At 35.8% G+C, this 18,069-nt stretch overlaps 3 protein-coding genes across 10 annotated transcripts in view; 2 read left to right on the forward strand and 1 right to left on the reverse strand.

Annotated features, from left to right (window-relative positions):
- Positions 1-10,559, reverse strand: part of TRIM23 (tripartite motif containing 23) — a 32,243-nt gene extending 21,684 nt beyond the window's left edge. The window contains exons 1-4 of the mRNA XM_026498890.4: positions 10,138-10,559; positions 5,119-5,281; positions 4,249-4,370; positions 487-765 (exon numbers count right to left, since the gene is read on the reverse strand). Coding sequence (XP_026354675.1) covers positions 487-765; positions 4,249-4,370; positions 5,119-5,281; positions 10,138-10,218 — 645 coding nt within the window. The 5' untranslated portion in view covers positions 10,219-10,559. The remainder of the gene's footprint in view (positions 1-486; positions 766-4,248; positions 4,371-5,118; positions 5,282-10,137) is intronic.
- Positions 10,560-10,647: 88 nt separating this feature from the next.
- Positions 10,648-18,069, forward strand: part of TRAPPC13 (trafficking protein particle complex subunit 13) — a 33,822-nt gene continuing 26,400 nt past the window's right edge. For 6 of the 8 annotated variants that reach the window (XM_044384161.3, XM_044384163.3, XM_044384164.3 and 3 more), the window contains exon 1: positions 10,650-11,016. In XM_044384161.3, the coding sequence (XP_044240096.1) occupies positions 10,971-11,016 (46 nt within the window). In that variant the 5' untranslated portion in view covers positions 10,650-10,970. Of the gene's footprint in view, positions 11,017-18,069 lie in introns of all 8 variants that reach the window. The other 2 variants (XM_026498882.4, XM_044384162.3) reach the window with 2 other exon arrangements.
- SHLD3 (shieldin complex subunit 3) lies at positions 14,077-15,449 on the forward strand. The gene has a single exon (XM_026498887.4). It carries the CDS (start codon positions 14,188-14,190, stop codon positions 14,941-14,943), a length of 756 nt encoding a protein of 251 aa, XP_026354672.1. The 5' UTR covers positions 14,077-14,187; the 3' UTR covers positions 14,944-15,449.

The following is an 18,069-nucleotide window of genomic DNA, read 5'->3' on the forward strand; positions in this document are numbered from 1 at the left end:
TCTCCCTCTTCCTCTGCCCCTCCCCCACCACGTTCTCTCTCATTCTCTAAAATAAATAAACCTTTTTTAAAAAAAAGATATTTTCTCTCCTTCTCCCTCTACCCCCATCACCCCCCTCTCTCCCTCCCTCAAAAAAAAAAAAAAGAATCCAAGAGATTCACTTTATAATTTCACCATAAACAGCAGTTCATCAACAGACATAAATATTGTCAACACAATCCAGTGCATTATGAAAACATGCACACAAAGAAATTTTGTTTCCTACTGGAAAGCTATTTTTCAGTGAAGAAAATGATAAGGCCTCTCTGAAGTTTTTGTTATGATATTCAGAAATTAAATCTCTTGTTTCTTTTCATGCTACCAAGTTCAACTCATTCATTACTGAACTTTTCTTCTATCCCTACTTGGCATAAAGAACCAAATCAATGGAAATAAATGGTAGGTTGGTAAACTAGGTAGAGTCATCCAGTCTAATTATAATCATACCTTGTGACCTTGGTGTTTTCCATATTCTTTGCAGACACAGCACATAAGTGGGCTAGTTTGACAGCCTTCTTCCAAGCAAACAAACTCAATGGCATGTACCTGATGCTGGGAGCACATGGTTTTCTCATGAGGTTTATCAGCTAGAGGCACTCGTCTGTGTTTTGCTAATGTCTTTGTAGAATGAGTAACTTGAGAACACTCTGAGCACAAATGAGTTGCACATACAGTACAATATACAGATGCAACGTGAGCTTCATCTTCATCACAACGAATGATGCTCTGACAAACAAAAAATTAATGTCTTCAAACTGAACCTCAATCATTATAACATGACAAATTTTAAAAAATAAAAGCCCATAATCTTTTTTTAACTGACCAAGCTTTATATATGAAGGTATACTGGTAATTAAGTAAAAAGGTAATTTATGACTCATCTATGAAAGTATTCACTTCTATAGGTAAGTGAGAAGCTATTTCCAAAATTGATTATCAATATATGCTATGGATTTGAGGCCAAAAATAAAACTGTTCTCATAGATTCACAGTCAGTGTAGATATCTTCAATGAAATCCCCTCATATTACATAAAAGAAACTGAACAATACAGGCTAGAATTCTATTTTTAAAACTAAAAAAATTGATAATAAATACATCCTCACTGCTTAATTTTTTTTAAGATTTTATTTTTAAGTAATGTCTATACCCAATGTGGGGCTCGAACTTACAACCCTGAGGTCAAGAGTCCCATACTCTACTGACTGAGACAGACAGGTGCTCCCCTGAAACTGCTTTAAATACTACTTATCATGGTGATGTATAGAAAAAAGAGAAATGCAAATGCTATTTTGAGAAGCACATGTACGCACAAGAATCAGCTGCAAAGTTTTTAAAAACACAGATGCCCAGATTCTAACCTAGGAAATACTTATTCCAATAGGTTGTAGTAGAAGCCTGAGCTTTGTATTTTTTTCTAAAACTCCACAGGTGAGTTCACTGCACGATCCTGGCTGAAAAAGCACTGACTTAAGCAAATAAAAAATAAACAAATAAAACCTATGTTATATATAAGCTTTTAAATATTATTTCTAATTTTTATGAGTTACTAAAAAGCATCCAACTTGAAAAATTTTACACATCTGATAATCAAGGATGTTCTGAAACTTATGCTGAATATTAAAAGGCCATAATTGGAAAGGGAGTAATTTGGCATAAATTGTTTCAGAAATAAAAATTAGAAAATACATTCATGGTGTCATTAAATATCACATTAAACTGAAAAATGAACCCAAAGGTAAACATTTTTTATTTGCAATTATGAGAAACATGTACATGTAAAATTAAAAAATCATGTCTTCTGTGTTCCAGAACTGACAAATAATTTACGAGGTCAATATTAGACAATATTCTAATGTCTTCTGAAAGATAAAAGATACAGCATGTGAAAGAACTACAAAAATATTAGAAAACAGTGCTCCCGGCAACTCTATAGTCAACTGATCTTTGACAAAGCAGTAAAGAATATCCAATGGAAAAAACAGTCTCTTCACAACAAATGGTGTTGGGAAAACTGGACAGCAACATGCAGAAGAATGAAACTGGACCACTTTCTTACAGTATACACAAAAAGAAATTCAAAATGAATTCAAGACCTAAATGTGAGATAGGAAAACATCAAAATCCTAGAAAAGAACATAGACTGCAACCTCTGGAACCTCAGCCGCAGCAACTTCTTGCTAGACACATCTCCAGAGGCAAGGGAAAACAAAAGAAAAACTGACGAAAAGCTTCTGCACAGCAAAGGAAACAACTAACAAAATTAAAGGCAACCAATGGAATGGGAGAAGATATTTGCAAATGACATACCAGATAAAGGGCCAGTATCCAAAATCTATAAAGAACTTATCAAACTCAACTTATCAACCCTCAAAAAAAAAAAAAAAATCCAGTTAAGAACTGGCAGAAAACATGAATAGACATTTCTCAAAAGACAACATATAAATGGCCAATAGACACATGAAAAATGCTCAACATCACTCATTATTAGGGAACTACAAATCAAAATCACAATGAGATACCACCTCACACCAGTCAGAATGGCTAAAATTAACAGCTCGGAAACAACAGACATTAGCAAGGATGCAGAGGAAGGGGAACCCTTTGCATTGTTGGTGGGAATACAAACCGGTGCAGCCACTCTGTAGGACAGTATGAAGGTTCCTCAAAAAGTTAAAAATAGAGCTACCCTACAACCCAGCAATTATACTACTAGGTATTTAGCCAAAGGATACAAAAATAGTAATTTGAAGGGGCACATGCACCCCAGTGTTTATAGCAGCACTATCTACAACAGCCGAAATACTGAAAAAGCCCAAATGTCCACTGACAGATGAATGGATAAAATGTGGTATGTATATGCAATGGAATATTACTCAGCCATAAAAGAGAATGAAATTTGCAACAACGTGGATGGAACTAGAGGGTATTATGCTAAGCAAAATAAATCAGTCAGTGAAAGACAAATACAATACGATTTCACTCATATGTGGAATCTAAGAAACAAAAAAGATGAACAAGGGGGAAGGGAAAGAAAAATATAAGATAAAAACAGAGAGGGAGGCAAACCAATAAGAGATGCTTAACTATAGGGAACAAACTGAGGGTTGCTGGAGGGGAGGTGGGCTGGGGGATGGATTAGTGGGTGACAGGCATTAAGGAAGGGCACATGATGTAATGAGCACTGGCTGTTATATCCAAGTGATGAATCACTAAATTTACCCCTGAAACTAATACTACACTACATGATAACCAACTTGAATTTAAATAAAATCTTGAAGGAAAAAAATAAAACAGTGCTCCAGTTTGAAATTCACTTCAGTGATTCACTTTACATAAAGAAATCATGATTTAATAAGAGAAGTAGAAATCAATCTGACATATTTTTCCTTATACTAAACCTGTGATTTTAAAGTTGAACACCAAAATCATTAACTGTTATTTACTACAACTGTTCTTACATCTAGTACAGTATATGAGCTATGTGGACAATTCTTCAAGCATTAAAAATGTATTTTAAGGAGCACCTGGCTGGCTCAGTCCATTGAGCATGCAACTCTTGATTTCAGGGTTGCGAGTTCAAGCCCCACATTGGGCGTGGAGCCTACTTAATTGAAAAACTAAAAAAATAAAAATGTATTTTAACCTGTGTTAATGAACTTCGTTCTAATATTTACTGGATGATTGGCCAGTTGGATAAAGAGAGTATACTTACACACAGTTTAAACTTTTCATGAAGATATTTAATAGTAGTAAATCCCTCTGGAGCTACTGCTATTTTTAAGGCATTTGGCCTCTACACTAACTGGCCTCTTTCAAGGAGTTCCTCTTTCTTTGTGCTATACTATTTATTGTTGATTCACTTTTGCACCCTCTGGTTTAATATGTATCTTACACCTTTTTCTTACCCTTCAGTAACCTTCTTAGTCTTTGACTTTATCCTTGGGTAGAAGTGAATTACAATAAGGAAATAAGTTCATACATAAAACATACTTCGGGTATACTATTTTCAGAGAATTCAAGTTTAAGTTTTACTTGCTGTTCAGCTGGGAATATTGTTGCCTACAAAACTGTAATGTAATGAAAAGTTGTTTCTGGAATCCTATCTGCTAGAGCAAGTGAGGTAAGATTGCGCTTTTAATGGCAAATATTTTAAATTAAAAGAAAAAAGTCATGCTCATAAAAATATTTCATCAAGTTCTAGCAATACCTCTCCAGATATCCCAATGGCTTCTTCTGCAGCTCCATACTGACCAATATGTCCATTCTGCAGTCGTTCCAAAAGCTCCAATAAAGCAAAATTTTTTTTCAATCCCCAAACACCTGAATCTCCTAGAATAAATAAATAAAAACTAAATCTAACAAAATGGAATCTTAATCATTTTACCTCATACCTCAATAGTAATTTGTCATGTATTTAATCATTAATAATGTCTAAATTTTCAAAATTCAAATTTTCCATGTTATCTTTTTAAGGTAGAACTATTGTCTTGTTAAAATTCTCTTAAAAAAACAAAAACTCCTCAGCATTGTAAGTAGAAACACACTGAAAGTTCTACTATTTTATATCATTTAACTTTATAAATCCTATCTTGTCAATGACTTTTACTATATATATTAAAACAAGTGCTTTAAAATATTTTTTATAGCAACCTACAGTAAGAAATACATTTTCCATTATAACACAGGATAACGTACATCTATATATAAGTAAATCTTTTAAAATATGTGTATATTTACAGTTGAAACAAAGTTTCACACACCAGTATTCACCCTCACAGTGTGCAACACACCCACAATTTTTGCTCTATTCCTTCTTTAAAATACCTGCTTAGAGCCAATAAACTGATTTCATAACTACAAATAAGCTAGCATTCATGTCTGAAAACCACTGTATGAAACATACACTTATTAATCTAAAATAATTCCTCTCAGTAAATGGAACTCGAAGAGCTGAAGATAACATTTTTCCCCGTCTCTCATCTAACCCAGAACCTGCAGCAATCAATGACTATACAAACTCCTTTTCATACAAATAAACCAATTTTAAATCTTAAATACATACAATATATTTTCCTACCTAGATCTGTTACTTGTCGATCAAAAGGGCAACGGATTGCTCTTCCATGAAGAGGGAGGCGGGTGAGACAGTCATGACAGACTGTGTGGCCACAAAGCAGAAGACGAGGAACTTTGTCTCCTTGCAAAGAAAAGACATCTTCACAAACTCCACACTCGAGCACCTAATATTTGGAAAGGAAACATGTGCTCTTCAAATGATTTTAAAAGCACACATACTTCAAGATAAAAAAAAGTCCCATCTAATATAGTAAATCAATCTAGTTAAATTATTCTAGATCGTAAAACTTTAAATCACCTTTTATCATTTCATCTGACTCCAGAAAAATTACATCATAGTAAAATCTCCTTGAAATGTCAACTGTCAGAGAACCAAGATAATGTTGTAAATTAACATCATCTTTATCTTTTGAAAATTATGTTTTGATTCATTATATCTGATTCTATAGAATTCTACCAAAGTTGGGTTCTTAAACAATTTCTTTGCAATTACCTAGCCCACAAAAGACCATCAATAGTTTGAACAAAATTATCTGAAATATGTACTAGGGTGACAATGACCCCTTGTAAATGATCAAGAATTTGTTCAGAACAGACTGTTAAGTAATATTCAAGTATTTTCTAGTATCCATTTATATTACATAATGTAAAGTCAAGAAAGCAGTCAGCTAAGACTTAAATTTCAATTCGTTGTTCTCAATTAATAAATATGCCCCTGGGTTAGAAAATATTTTGTCTATAAAGTTCCAATTACAGGCACATGATTTGCCCAAGGCCATGTAGTCAGTCAAAAGAAGTGACAGGAATCGGCATATTCTGATTCCCAAGCCCAAGAGATTATGTTTTATAATTAGTCAACAAACTATATTTTTAACAATGAACCACTGTTGGTACCTTTATTTCCCAATATATTCAAAGTGTTACGCAATTTTTAATTTATTTTTTTTTAAATACCCACACTGAACTGTTCAATTATATCACAAACTACTATGTTGGCCATCCACAACCTGCTACCATCTGGCCTCTGTCCTACTGCTTCCCTGCCACCCTCTTCAGACTCTGTTCTCAAACTATATCAAACAATTTGTAGTTCTCAGAACATGACAAACTGCTTTTTGCCTCTTTTTTATGCTAATGTTGAGGAAATAGCTAAACAGACATTTTCTTAGTGGATCCTTTTTTTAAACATTAATAAACAAACAAATTTCTAAACAACTGTATATCTCAGTCTACCCACAGCTCATTCCAACTGAAATGACCACACTATCCCTTGGGCCATCAAGCACCATGGTAAGTGTATCGTAACACCCTAAACACGTTAATTCCATTATTGGCTTCCAGCCTGTCTTTTCTTCTTAGACCAAAAAGCCCACAGAAACAGGGCATTCCAAACAACCCAGTACTAGTATTCTTATATAAATAAAGTCTGACAAAATTAAAAATTAAAAACAGTTCAGCCCAAACACCATCCCCCAACAAATAAACAATGCAAGGTAAAAAACAGAAAATCCACAGTGGAAATCAGACTTAATGCATTAAAAATTTAATATTAACTCTGTAATTAATTTGGACTTAGTGCATGAAATACAAACATCTTTCACTGTAAACTGATAATTCATAATTGGCTTGCATCCCAGTATGGTTCAAAAGAGGCTTAAATTTAACACACAGGTCACAAGAAAAGACATAAAAACAGCTCTTTAAATATATGAAAAGATGTTCAATGTCACTCAAAACACTTTGAAATGCACTTAAACCTAAACCAATATACTTTTTTTCAGATTAGGTCAAACAGGTTGATAACATTTTGTGTAACCCTTTGTGTTGGTGAAGATGTGGGAAAACAGATATTCTTATACCTGCTGAGTGCTGTGAAATATCGAATGATATAGGCTTTATGAAAGGCAATTTGACAATACCTATCAAAAGTTTACATAGCTTTGTAATTCTATTTCCAGGAATTTATCTGACAAATATATCACACATGTGTGACAAGATCTCTATGTTATTCCTTACAGCACCATTTGCATTTGCAAATGATTGGAAACAAAATAAATAGACAGCAATACAGACTGCAAAATAAATTATAGTACATTCATATACTGCAAAACCATGCAGTTTGTTGAGAAAAAGGAAGTTTCTTATGTACGCACATAGAATGATTTCATATGAATACAGCAAAGTGAAAAATATAGAGAATATTTAGCTTTTGCATAGAACTGGGGAAAGAGAGCATACATTTATATATATTTTTTTTACACAGGCATACTATCTTTCTAGCAGGATACACAGGAAACTGATTACACTGGAATAGTGGCTCCCTACAAGGAAGGAAAACATGGGAAAAGTTACACATAAATTGTATTATACACAAACACTTAAATGTATCTTAATTTTTAAAAAAGGCAGGACAAGCTTCATTTAAATATTCTCACTTAAATATCAAATTCATTCAAATACAGAAAAGATATAACAGAATTAGATATCAAATAAATGCAACAGTTTTTATAATGTTCTCATTTTCGTAACACCATAATAAACTTGTTTATGATCATAAACTCCAAACAATCAAATTAAATTTCAGTCCATTCATATCTTTTACCTCTGACCCGATAATTACACAAGATAAAATAACTTAAGTTGCAACTAAAGGTTTTTTTAAAAAGCACTAATAACATACTACAGATTTATAAACCAAACACGGGTCCAAAAATAAACTTACTAGACTATTTCCTATCAATTCAGTAAATAGAGTAAGAAATTCTTCCTTCAGTATTTATAAACACGAACTGTGGCTCACAGCACAAGGAATTAAACCCTAAACAAGAAAAAACTCTTAATTTTATCAACTTCACAAATATGATGAAGAGAGCTTCAAACTTATTACATGTAAATCAAATTTTAATAAAACAGACATATTTTATTTTTTTAAGTTTTTAATTCATTTTTTAGTAATCTCTACCCCCAACATGGGGCTCAAACTCACCACCCTGAAATCAAGAGTAGCACATTCCTCCAACGGAGCCAGCCAGGCACCCTAACCAGATATATTTTAAATGGACCAAGAAGACTCACTCTTCAAAAGAAACTTTCCTGATTCTTTTTTTTCCTCTTTTTAAAAAAAAGATTTTATTTATTTATCAGAGAGACAGCCCGCACAACGCTCAAGTAGAGGGCGCGGCACGCAGAGGGAGAAGGAGGCTCCCTGCTGAGCAAGGAGCCAGATGTAGGGCTCTATTCCAGGACCCTGGGATCATGACCTGAGGCAAATACAGACACTTAACTGACTGAGCCACCCAGGCGTCCCCTTCTGACTCTTTTCTGAATGTAAATAATTTCATAACATCAGATTTTTGTCTTTGAGTTTTCTAATGAAAAAACCCTGTCATTATCAACTTGTTCATTATTTTACCTTTTAGCATTACATACTTCAACTTTCACCTTCCAATGAATAATTTCTGCTTTCATCTATGAAAATGACAATGAGTTGCTGTTTTTTAAATAGATGCCATCATACGCCTTACAAATTACAATATAAGGATCTTGCCAAAAAGGACTACCCTACTGCACAGCTCAGGCACACTTTATATGTGAAGATAAAAACAAAGTGAACCTCTAACATATCAAACTCTGTGCTGTAACAAATTTGAGTCATATGAGGCTTTCGTATATTTTTTGAGATTTTAAGGCAACTAGGGTAACAAAAGTAGAAAAAGCAATAATATCCATTCTAATTACAACTTACTGACTCAAGCCAATTCACAAAATAATCTTCGAGTATTCTCTACTTAGATAAAGCACAATTTAATAAAATCTCAACTATATAACATGCCTAATGAGAGGGCTCCTCTGTATCTCAGATATGTTGTGTACCTTCAGAGTAACTTAATATATAAAGGCCAGATGAATCAAAAGCCATCAGATCATATACCTGTGAGCATAAATGTAGCATTTGTTGTCATATAAAACCAACATTAGGGGGAAAATCATAGGTGCCTATTACCCAAGATCTTAACTTCAGATATTATCTGGTATAGTGGTTCTCAACCTTGGTTGCACATTAAAATCACTTCTGGGAATGTTTAAAAAATATACTGATGTCAAGTTAATGAGAACTTGGGAGAAAGAGCATTATCAGTAGGGTTTTTTTTTTTTTCTTTTAAGTCCTCAGTTATTCTAAATATGTAGCCAGTAATGAGAATTACCAATAACTCAGATTACAACAGTCCTGAAAGTTATTCTACAAACCCATGACATCAGGTGTCCCTTGCAGATCTCTCCATATATATATAGTGGAAGGGAAATTTGACTCCCACATATTTCAATTGATTTGTTAGTAAATGCATTTTGAAGCATTTAAGCATGGTAGAGTTTGAAGCACTGAAGCATAGGGCAATTCGTATATCCTAACATTAATGCTCAGCCATGCTGCGGCAGGGACACTTCTCCAAAGCGTTGACAGATCATACTAACAAGAGAGGAGGGGGCAGATCAACCATTACTACATGACTGGTTATAGAAGTAGCGCAATAATGAAAACCAGATTTTAAAAGCAGTCAACCCTGGATCCATGACACACTGTGTTAACGTAAACCTGAGTTTCTTCACCTGTCGAATGGTAATTATCACATACCTCATAAGTAGATATTAACGAGCTAAAATATTTAATATAGTATCTTGCGATAACAACGGTTCAATTCAATAAAAATAAACTAACGCCCGTTGGGCTTAATTAACAAAAAGGAGAGGACCTAAGCAAAAACCGGCCAAAGTCAGGAACACAGGCCCATAAATAAGCTCCTTTTCCCAAATGTCCCCATCGGCCATGTAGAGGATTGTTATGAACAGAAGATCAAGTAACTTCACGCCCGCAAAGGTAAAAATCGCGGAGGGGAGGGCAAGGCTTTAAAGCCGCGAGGGGCGCAAAGGCCCAAAGAAGACGGCCGAGGCGCGGCCGCGACCTGAGGGATGAACCGAAGGGAGGCCGATGGTGGAGAACAGAGCACGCAAGGTCCCTCACCTTCACCACGGCCGTCCCCCGGCTGCCCTGACGGCCACTGTCTAGTCCCGCTCCAGGCTTGTTTACAATCAGAGTAGCCATCCTACGAGGAGCGGTGCCGCAGAAGCAGCCCTCACGGCCTTCAACTGAGGGGCGGGGTAGAGCCACCTACCCAGAGGTCTCGGCGTTCGCTGCTGGCGCACAGGCGCAGTAAGAGGCTCAGCGCCACTGGGTTGACCTCTGCGCTCCTCCTCCTGCCTGTCACTAGCTCTTTGGCTGCACAGCCTTGTATATATGAACGCTTTGCTATTTATATTGTTATTATCTGGTTATTATCTGCAACTGATGGGAGGAATAAAATTAAAGGAAAAAAGAAGGGATAAAACAAGAAATAAATTTTCGGGGTGAAACTCCCGCTTCAGTAACGATCTCTTCCTAATTGCAGAATAGATGTGGGAGCGAAGGGGGACTACATCTCCCTGCATGCAATGCGGTTTCGTTTAAACTACAAATCCCAGCATGCAACGTCCATTTCTTTTACTCCGCAATGTACGTATTTGGGGCGCTACGTATTGTCACCGAGGAGTGGTTTTTAAAGTCTTGATGTGTGATTGTGGCTTGAAAATAGAAAAGTATGTTATGTATAGGTCTCTAAGAAGCAAGAGATGACTTTGGTGAAAAGAAGCCGTTGAGTCCCTAAAGGACGTGGTAAGAAGAGAATTTAAGGCATCACCAGCGCAGAGAACCTGTTGGGTGTGATTTGATCTTCCCGAACGTCCGCTTTTCTGTTTTCTTCCGGGCTGCATTGAACCTCTTCAGCTGCCGTAGGCAGTGGGTCGAAAGTGCCGGTCAAAATGGAAGTGAATCCGCCGAAACAGGAGCACCTGCTGGCCCTGAAAGGTAAACTTTAACGAACCTGATTCCCTTTAGTCTGTTTTCTCCTCTTCCCTAATTCTCGAAGCCTTTCCCACATAGATCTGGTCCCTGGGATGTAGGCCTCGTTTTTCTTAAACACTGTTGGTGTTTAAGAGCCTCCTGCTCTGTCCTTTGGCGTGGAAGGAAGCAATTTCTTCTCTTTGTTTTTGAGGCTTGACAGCCTCCCTCTAGAATGGAATAGATAACCTGGTAAATCATTCATTGTGTGATCTGCTGCAGTTACCAGACTGGGTTTAGACGCGGAAGCTAACGTCCCTACCTTACCCGGGAAGAGCCCAGTGAACCAAGATGATTTACAGCAGGCATCTACAGTGAATTTTCCTTGTCTGTTGTGCCTTCATGTGGCACTGATAAAGTTACTAGGCTTCAAATTCATCTGTAAAGTTAGTCTAGTATTGCAGTAAGCAGTGCCAAGGGTTAAGAAATACATAGTACAAAAACGTATAATTTAGATTTGTTCAAACTTCAGTTTACTTCAAAGTGTTGTGGATATGGGAAAATTAATGTCAACTTTAGTTTTCTGTACACAGCAAATATTTTAGTAAGTTTGATGATTTAATTGTAGCATTATTTAGGGAAAACCAACAGGGCTGAGTGTTTCTGGAATTCTTACTGTTTTCTGAAAACCTTTTGTTTAAAATGCTTTCAGCTTTATTTCATCTGTATTCTACTTCCACATATTCGCTTCTTCTTTCTTGGATGCTCCGTTGTGTGGTTACCAGTAACTTCTTGGACTGAGCTGAGAAAATGCTCAATAGACATTTGAATTCAGTTAAATTGCACTTCCTTCCTTGTGGCAACCATTTTGAGGGTCCCTTATCCTGTCCCCAGTTATGATGTAGGCATCAAACATTCCAGAAGCTTACCAGTTCCATCTGTAACATAATATCAAATACTGATAGCTGAGTTTAATAGGTTGTCTCTGATCATAGAACTAAAAAACAATATTAAGTAATACAGCAACAGAACCTGTAAGCTTAGCCTGAGCAAATGAGCTGACTAAAACGGGTTCTTCTGGAGAAAAAGGAAAAGAAACTGTCAATGTTTTTTCTTAATCTTACATCAAGTATGTGGAATAGATTTTATTTAATATCTATCAGAAATTTAAGAAACTCTTTCAGAATCGCAAACCTAGTAAGCGATTGAAGGCAGTATTTCAACACAAGGCCTTCCTCCATCTTTCCAAGACTCCTTGTTGCCTCCTAATGAAGGAAATAGCATTTTCAGAGTATATTCTCTCAACTATTTTAATGGGAATTTGGAACAGTTCTGTTAGCTGCTAGGTATAATTTTATGCAAATTGGAAGCTATTAAACACAGTTACATTCCAGTGATGTGGAAGCTAATTACCAGTGGGTATTTTTACTTTTCTATTATTCTTTATTTTCTGAAGTAGAAGATAACCTGGGAGAGTATTTTAGCAGCCTAAAAGGATAGGTGCTTTGAAACTCACTGATAGTTTGTTTTATTAAAGCTCTTCAGTACCATTGTTCCCCTTGTTAACCAAGAATGTTCACAAGCTTTGGGTCACCTGCCTGGCTCAGTCGGTGGACATGTGACTCTTGATCTCCGGGTGGTGAATTCAAGCCTCACATTGGGTGTAGAGATTACTTAAAGTAAAAAATAAAATAATTTATTGAAAAAATTTTCACAGATTTTAATTTTACTGATTGTTGGATGTCAAGTATATTGATTTATGTGGTGATATAAGTTTACTTTCTTTTCTTATCTCTGTAAAATATTAAGGAGCTCTCAGAACTTCATCATCCTTGGAGTACGACATTGAGCAAGTTCAAAAAAAATGAAAGAATTCTCAGTGCCATATCTTACAATGTGAAAGTGTAAGGAAGAGGACAGAAAAAAGCATCGTTAATGCTTTTAAGAATATGCCCTCTGTGTTTAGATTCATATTATAATTATGGATGTTAAGGATCACAGTCATTATGAATTTAAGTTCTCAAATCTGTTAGTGGACATAACAGTACGTGAAAAGAATCATTATGGAATTAATTACTTCTGACTCTTAGAATCAGTGGTCAAATGAGTATTGTGACATCATGACAGGAGTCCCCATCTATGGTCATTCTAGCAATGGGAGAACCCCTTCAAAAAGTTCTCTAATGGTTTGGGGGGAGAAGAGATACAACCTCTCTCTCTCTCTCTCTCTCTCTCTTTTTTTTTTTCCTGCAGTAATTAGGATTTGGAAGAGCCTGCATTATGGCTCATGCAGCTTTGGACTTGGTTAGGAAGCCTAACTATATGATGGAACTTATTATCAGTGACTTCATTTGGGGCAACTTGAAGATTTCTTTGTTCTAAGAGGAAAAAAAAAATAAGGAAGGTCTAGCCTTCTTGTTCCTCCTCCAAAGTGGAATTCAGGAGCCATGGTACCAAGGTCTTGATACTGTGAAAGTCCCCCATTTATACAAAGGAGACTTCATCACAAACCCAGTTCCTAGCCTGGTTAAAATCAGAGTTAAACTATTTTCATGTTAGTAGTGTTCACTACTGCGAATGAAATAAATCATTATGTATTCTGCCTATATATTTGGTAAAATTCTTATAATTTTAAAGTACAAAATGATTTTTCTCAAGACATTAAAAATTACAGTGATTTCCATTGTCCTCAATTCAGATGTCTCAAATTTTTAAGTATTATTGCATTTATGTTATCTTCAAATGAATCTGGTATTCCAAGAATCATTAATTTACCCTTTGTTTCTGCTATAGTCTTAAGATCATTTACCTAATATATTAATGACAATAGTTCCTCCTTTTTATCTGTTAAGTTAGACTTGTTGACTCCCAGCAGTTTTAGGCTGGAAGTGGTCTTATAGGGCATCTAATCAGATGCCCTGTTTTGGTGAGATAAAGCATTTCTGGCTTTGTGGATTACATTCACATTTACCAACAGCACTTGGTAAAATATCATACTGGGGTTGGTTTTGTTTTTTCTTTTTCCCTATTTGTGTGTAGGCTATCCCTACCATATCTTACTCTTTGCAATACTTCCACTTTAGGTCCTGTTTCCCTCTGATTTGGAAAGAGAGTCTTATAATTATAAATTACATTCTAGCGCTGAGGAGCGCATCTAAGAAATGTTTTCTTCATTAAGAGTAACTGGATTACTGCACAATGACTACAGAAGTAATATTACATTATCGACCATATGAGAATGATCCCACACAACTGCCAAAAATTGCAGAGAAAGCAGTTCAAGACTTTCCTACACGTCCAGTTTCGACATTTATTCCTTGGTGTTCGCATGATGGGTCCAAACTTCCACTCAAACCTAAAAGATCGCCACCTGTGATTTCTGAAGAGGCAGCTGAAGATGTGAAACAGTACTTAACCATTTCAGAACATGATGTTAAATCACAGAGTTATGATTGCACAGTAGATCTTTTGGAATTTCAACCTAGTTTTAAAAAAAGGAAGCACTTAATCCGGTCACACTCACTGAATGAACAGACTAATTCTGGAAATCTAGATAAACAATCAGAAAAGGGAAGACAATACAAGAAGAGGTTTTGGAGCGTTTCACTTCCCAACAGTAATTGTACTGAAAATATTTTTCCTTTGTCTAAAAAATTGCGAGATAGTTTAAAGGCACTGAATTTGCATTCACTTTATAGAGCAAGATGGACTATAGAGCATGCTATTTGTAACAACCAAACTCTGGAAGACATTTGGGCAAAACTCAATCAATTCATCAGGCACAATGAACTTCCATCTTGTAATGCTACATTTCAGAGACACTTAGGTCAAATATGGGTGTTCTGTGATATTATGTACTGTGAATATGTGGGAAGTCTTCTTAAAGGAAGGTTAGCTCTTACTGGGAAAATGAATTTATTCGTGCATAAATATGGTGTTATTTTTAGTATGTAATGAATTTCACTGATAGTTAAAGAGAAGCATATTCTGAATGAACTGAGTATGATCTGAAAAAGATCAGTCAATTTTGTACGGGTTTTTAAATTTTTGATTTAATTTTTTTTATTTGACCCCTCACTAAGATAGCCTATTCATTCTTAATATTGTTAAAAAAAATTGTGTGGTAATTTGTGTACAATTGTTTTCCAGAAGTCAATGGCCATCAGTTGAGTTCCTAGCCATGTCTATTAACTCAAGAGCTTTCTAGGTTATACTTATAGTAGTCTTCTTCTAAATGAATTGTGATAAATTGTTATTTATACTGAGTTTTAGAAGTAAAATGTTCTATTGCTTTTGTTCTGTTACTTTTCCAATGGTTGAATTAGATATTGCAGTGAATTAAAGTGAATAGTTTGGATTTTGGGAAAGTTCCAAAATGTAATTTTATAGTGTTTTTTCTTTACTCTTCTAAAGTGTAATGATTTAAAAAAATAATAAAACCAGTTCTATTGTGAAGGCTATTGAAGTATCCTGAACATAGTTCAAATTGGGAAACTAGCCCAGTTCTACCAATGTTTCCAAAAATCTGTAACTGACAATATTTGATGTGGAATTTTGAAACAAAAGTATAAAATGTGGTATTTGCCTAAGACCATAGTATATCTTTAAGGATATAACTTATTTTGAAGGGAAGTATCAAATATTGGTAAGAGATCATTATTCTTTATTTAATCAAGTACAAGTAGTTCAATCTTAATGATGGTTAATGCTGATTGCTAGTTGACTGGTTCCTGGAGTTATTTTGAGTTTCCCATAAGCTAAATGTTATAAATTGGGTTTACACATCACATCATAAAAATACCCAAAGTGATTGTACAGTAAAGGTTTTATGTAAAAATGTATTTATTTAGCAAATTTAAATGCCTACCATGAGTCAGGTATTAGAACATACTATGGAAGGAGAGAAACATGGACCCTGCCCTTCCAGAGCTTACGTGGAGTTACTTCCATTAAGAGGTCAAACCAACTCCCTGAAAAAACCCCCAGCAAGACTGTAGTCTTTCTGGAAGGCAGACACACATTTGCCTTGTGGCATGGTGCCTGATAATGGTAAGAGCTCAGTAATATATGTTCATGCCTTTTGAAGGGATTCTTCATATTCTGCATGAGCTGAGGTTGCTTAAAAGCAAACTACTGATTTTTAAATAAAGTGATAATTTTTTTCTAATTAGGCTTCAGTCTGTCCAAACACTGTTTTAACTGCTTTCAGTACCTTTTTATAGTCTCAAATGAGACTGCTCTCTAGAAAATAATCATCATGTGCATGAATGCTTCCAAAAGTCTTTAAATAAAAAATCACCAGGTTTAGAGGGATTTTCTGAGGTCACTTCTTCAGTAATTGCTTCCTCTTTGTTTGCTTAATCATCTTTTCAACCTAGACTGCTGGAGAAGTGTCAAGAAGTTATTCAGTAGTTCCAGCAAGCTTTGCAAATAAGAGTTGTTAATATTAGGCAGTCATAGACAGTGGATTTAATTTTTTTTTCAGGTCTTATTTACCAGAAGGTTGCTAATCAAGGGTTAAAAGTTAGGTAATTATAAGACAAAGTCACTTGAACAGAGTACAATTTTTTTCCTGATATAGTTTAAAATATAAGGTATAGTTGAGTCATGAAATTTATGAGCAGTTTTCTAGTTTTTTTATTTTTTTTTCTTTTTTTTTTTTTTTAAAGATTTTATTTATTTATTCGACAGAGATAGAGACAGCCAGCGAGAGAGGGAACCCAAGCAGTGGGATTGGGAGAGGAAGAAGCAGGCTCATAGCGGAGGAGCCTGATGTGGGGCTCGATCCCAGAACGCCGGGATCACGCCCTGAGCCGAAGGCAGACGCTTAACCGCTGTGCCACCCAGGCGCCCCTATTTTTTTTTCTTATAATAATATTTTTTTATTATGTTAGTCACCATACAGTACATCGCTGGTTTTTGGTGTAAAGTCCGATGATTCGTTAGTTGCGTATACACCCAGCGCACCATGCAATACGTGCGCTCCTTACTACCCATCACCAGCCTATCCCATTCCCCTACCCCCCTCCCCTCTGAAGCCCTCAGTTTGTTTCTCAGAGTCATGAGCAGTTTTTTAATCCAAGAATCATACTTTTTATTATTTCTTTATTTAAATTCAAATTAGTTAACATACACTGTATTATTAGTTACTGGGGTGTAATTTACTGATTCATCAGTTGCATGTAACACACAGTGCTCATTTTGTAAGGTGCCCTCCTTAATGCCCATCACCCAATTACCCCTTACCCCCATTCACCTCCCCTCCAGCAACCCTCAGTTTGTTTCCTGGAGTTCAGCATCTCCTACAGTTTGCCTCCCTCTCGTTTTCATCTTACTTTATTCTTCCTTCCTTTCCCCTATGTTCATCAGTTTTGTTTCTTAAATTCCACATATGAGTGAAATCGTATGGTGTTTTTCTTTCTCTGACTGGCCTGTTTTGCTTAGCATAATACCCTCTAGTTCTATCCACGTTGTTGCAAATGGCAAGGTTCCATTCTTTTTGATGGCTGAGTAATATTCCATTTTATGTGTATGCCACATCTTCTGTATCCAGTCATCTGCCACTGGCTATCTAGGCTCTTTCCCTAGTTTGGCTGTTGTGGACATTGCTGCTATAAGCATTGGGGTGCAGGTGCCCCTTCAAATCACTGTATGTGTATCCTTTGAATAAATACCTAGTAGTACTATTGCTGGATTGTAAGGTGACTCTATTTTTAACTTTTTGAGGAACCTCCATACTGTTTTCCAGAGTGGCTGCACCAGTTTGCATTCCCACCAACAGTATAAGAGCGTTCGCCTTCCTCTGCATCCTCGCCAACATCTGTTGTTTCCTGAGTTCTTGATTTTAGCCAAGAATCACACTTTATTAAAAAGAGTTTCTTTGTCTTCATATGTGGCAGATTTAAAGTTTTCTCATTTGTATCGATTGCTTACTACCCCTTTCAGAAGCAGTGAAAGGATAGTTCACACCTGAAAAACTCAAGATTGACTTTTACTGCTTATAGTGCTATGATTTCAAAAGAAGGAGAGATCCATTTCTCATCTACCTGGAGGGTAGTTAAGAAGCAATCAAGGCCTAAG

This window comes from Ursus arctos, unplaced genomic scaffold, assembly GCF_023065955.2.
Source record: "Ursus arctos isolate Adak ecotype North America unplaced genomic scaffold, UrsArc2.0 scaffold_5, whole genome shotgun sequence".
In the NCBI taxonomy this organism is placed as follows: Eukaryota; Metazoa; Chordata; class Mammalia; order Carnivora; family Ursidae; genus Ursus; species Ursus arctos.

Coding starts and splice junctions, on each gene's coding strand:
- SHLD3 (XM_026498887.4), top strand. CDS start 14,188: ATGACTACAGAAGTAATATTACATTATCGACCATATGAGAATGATCCC.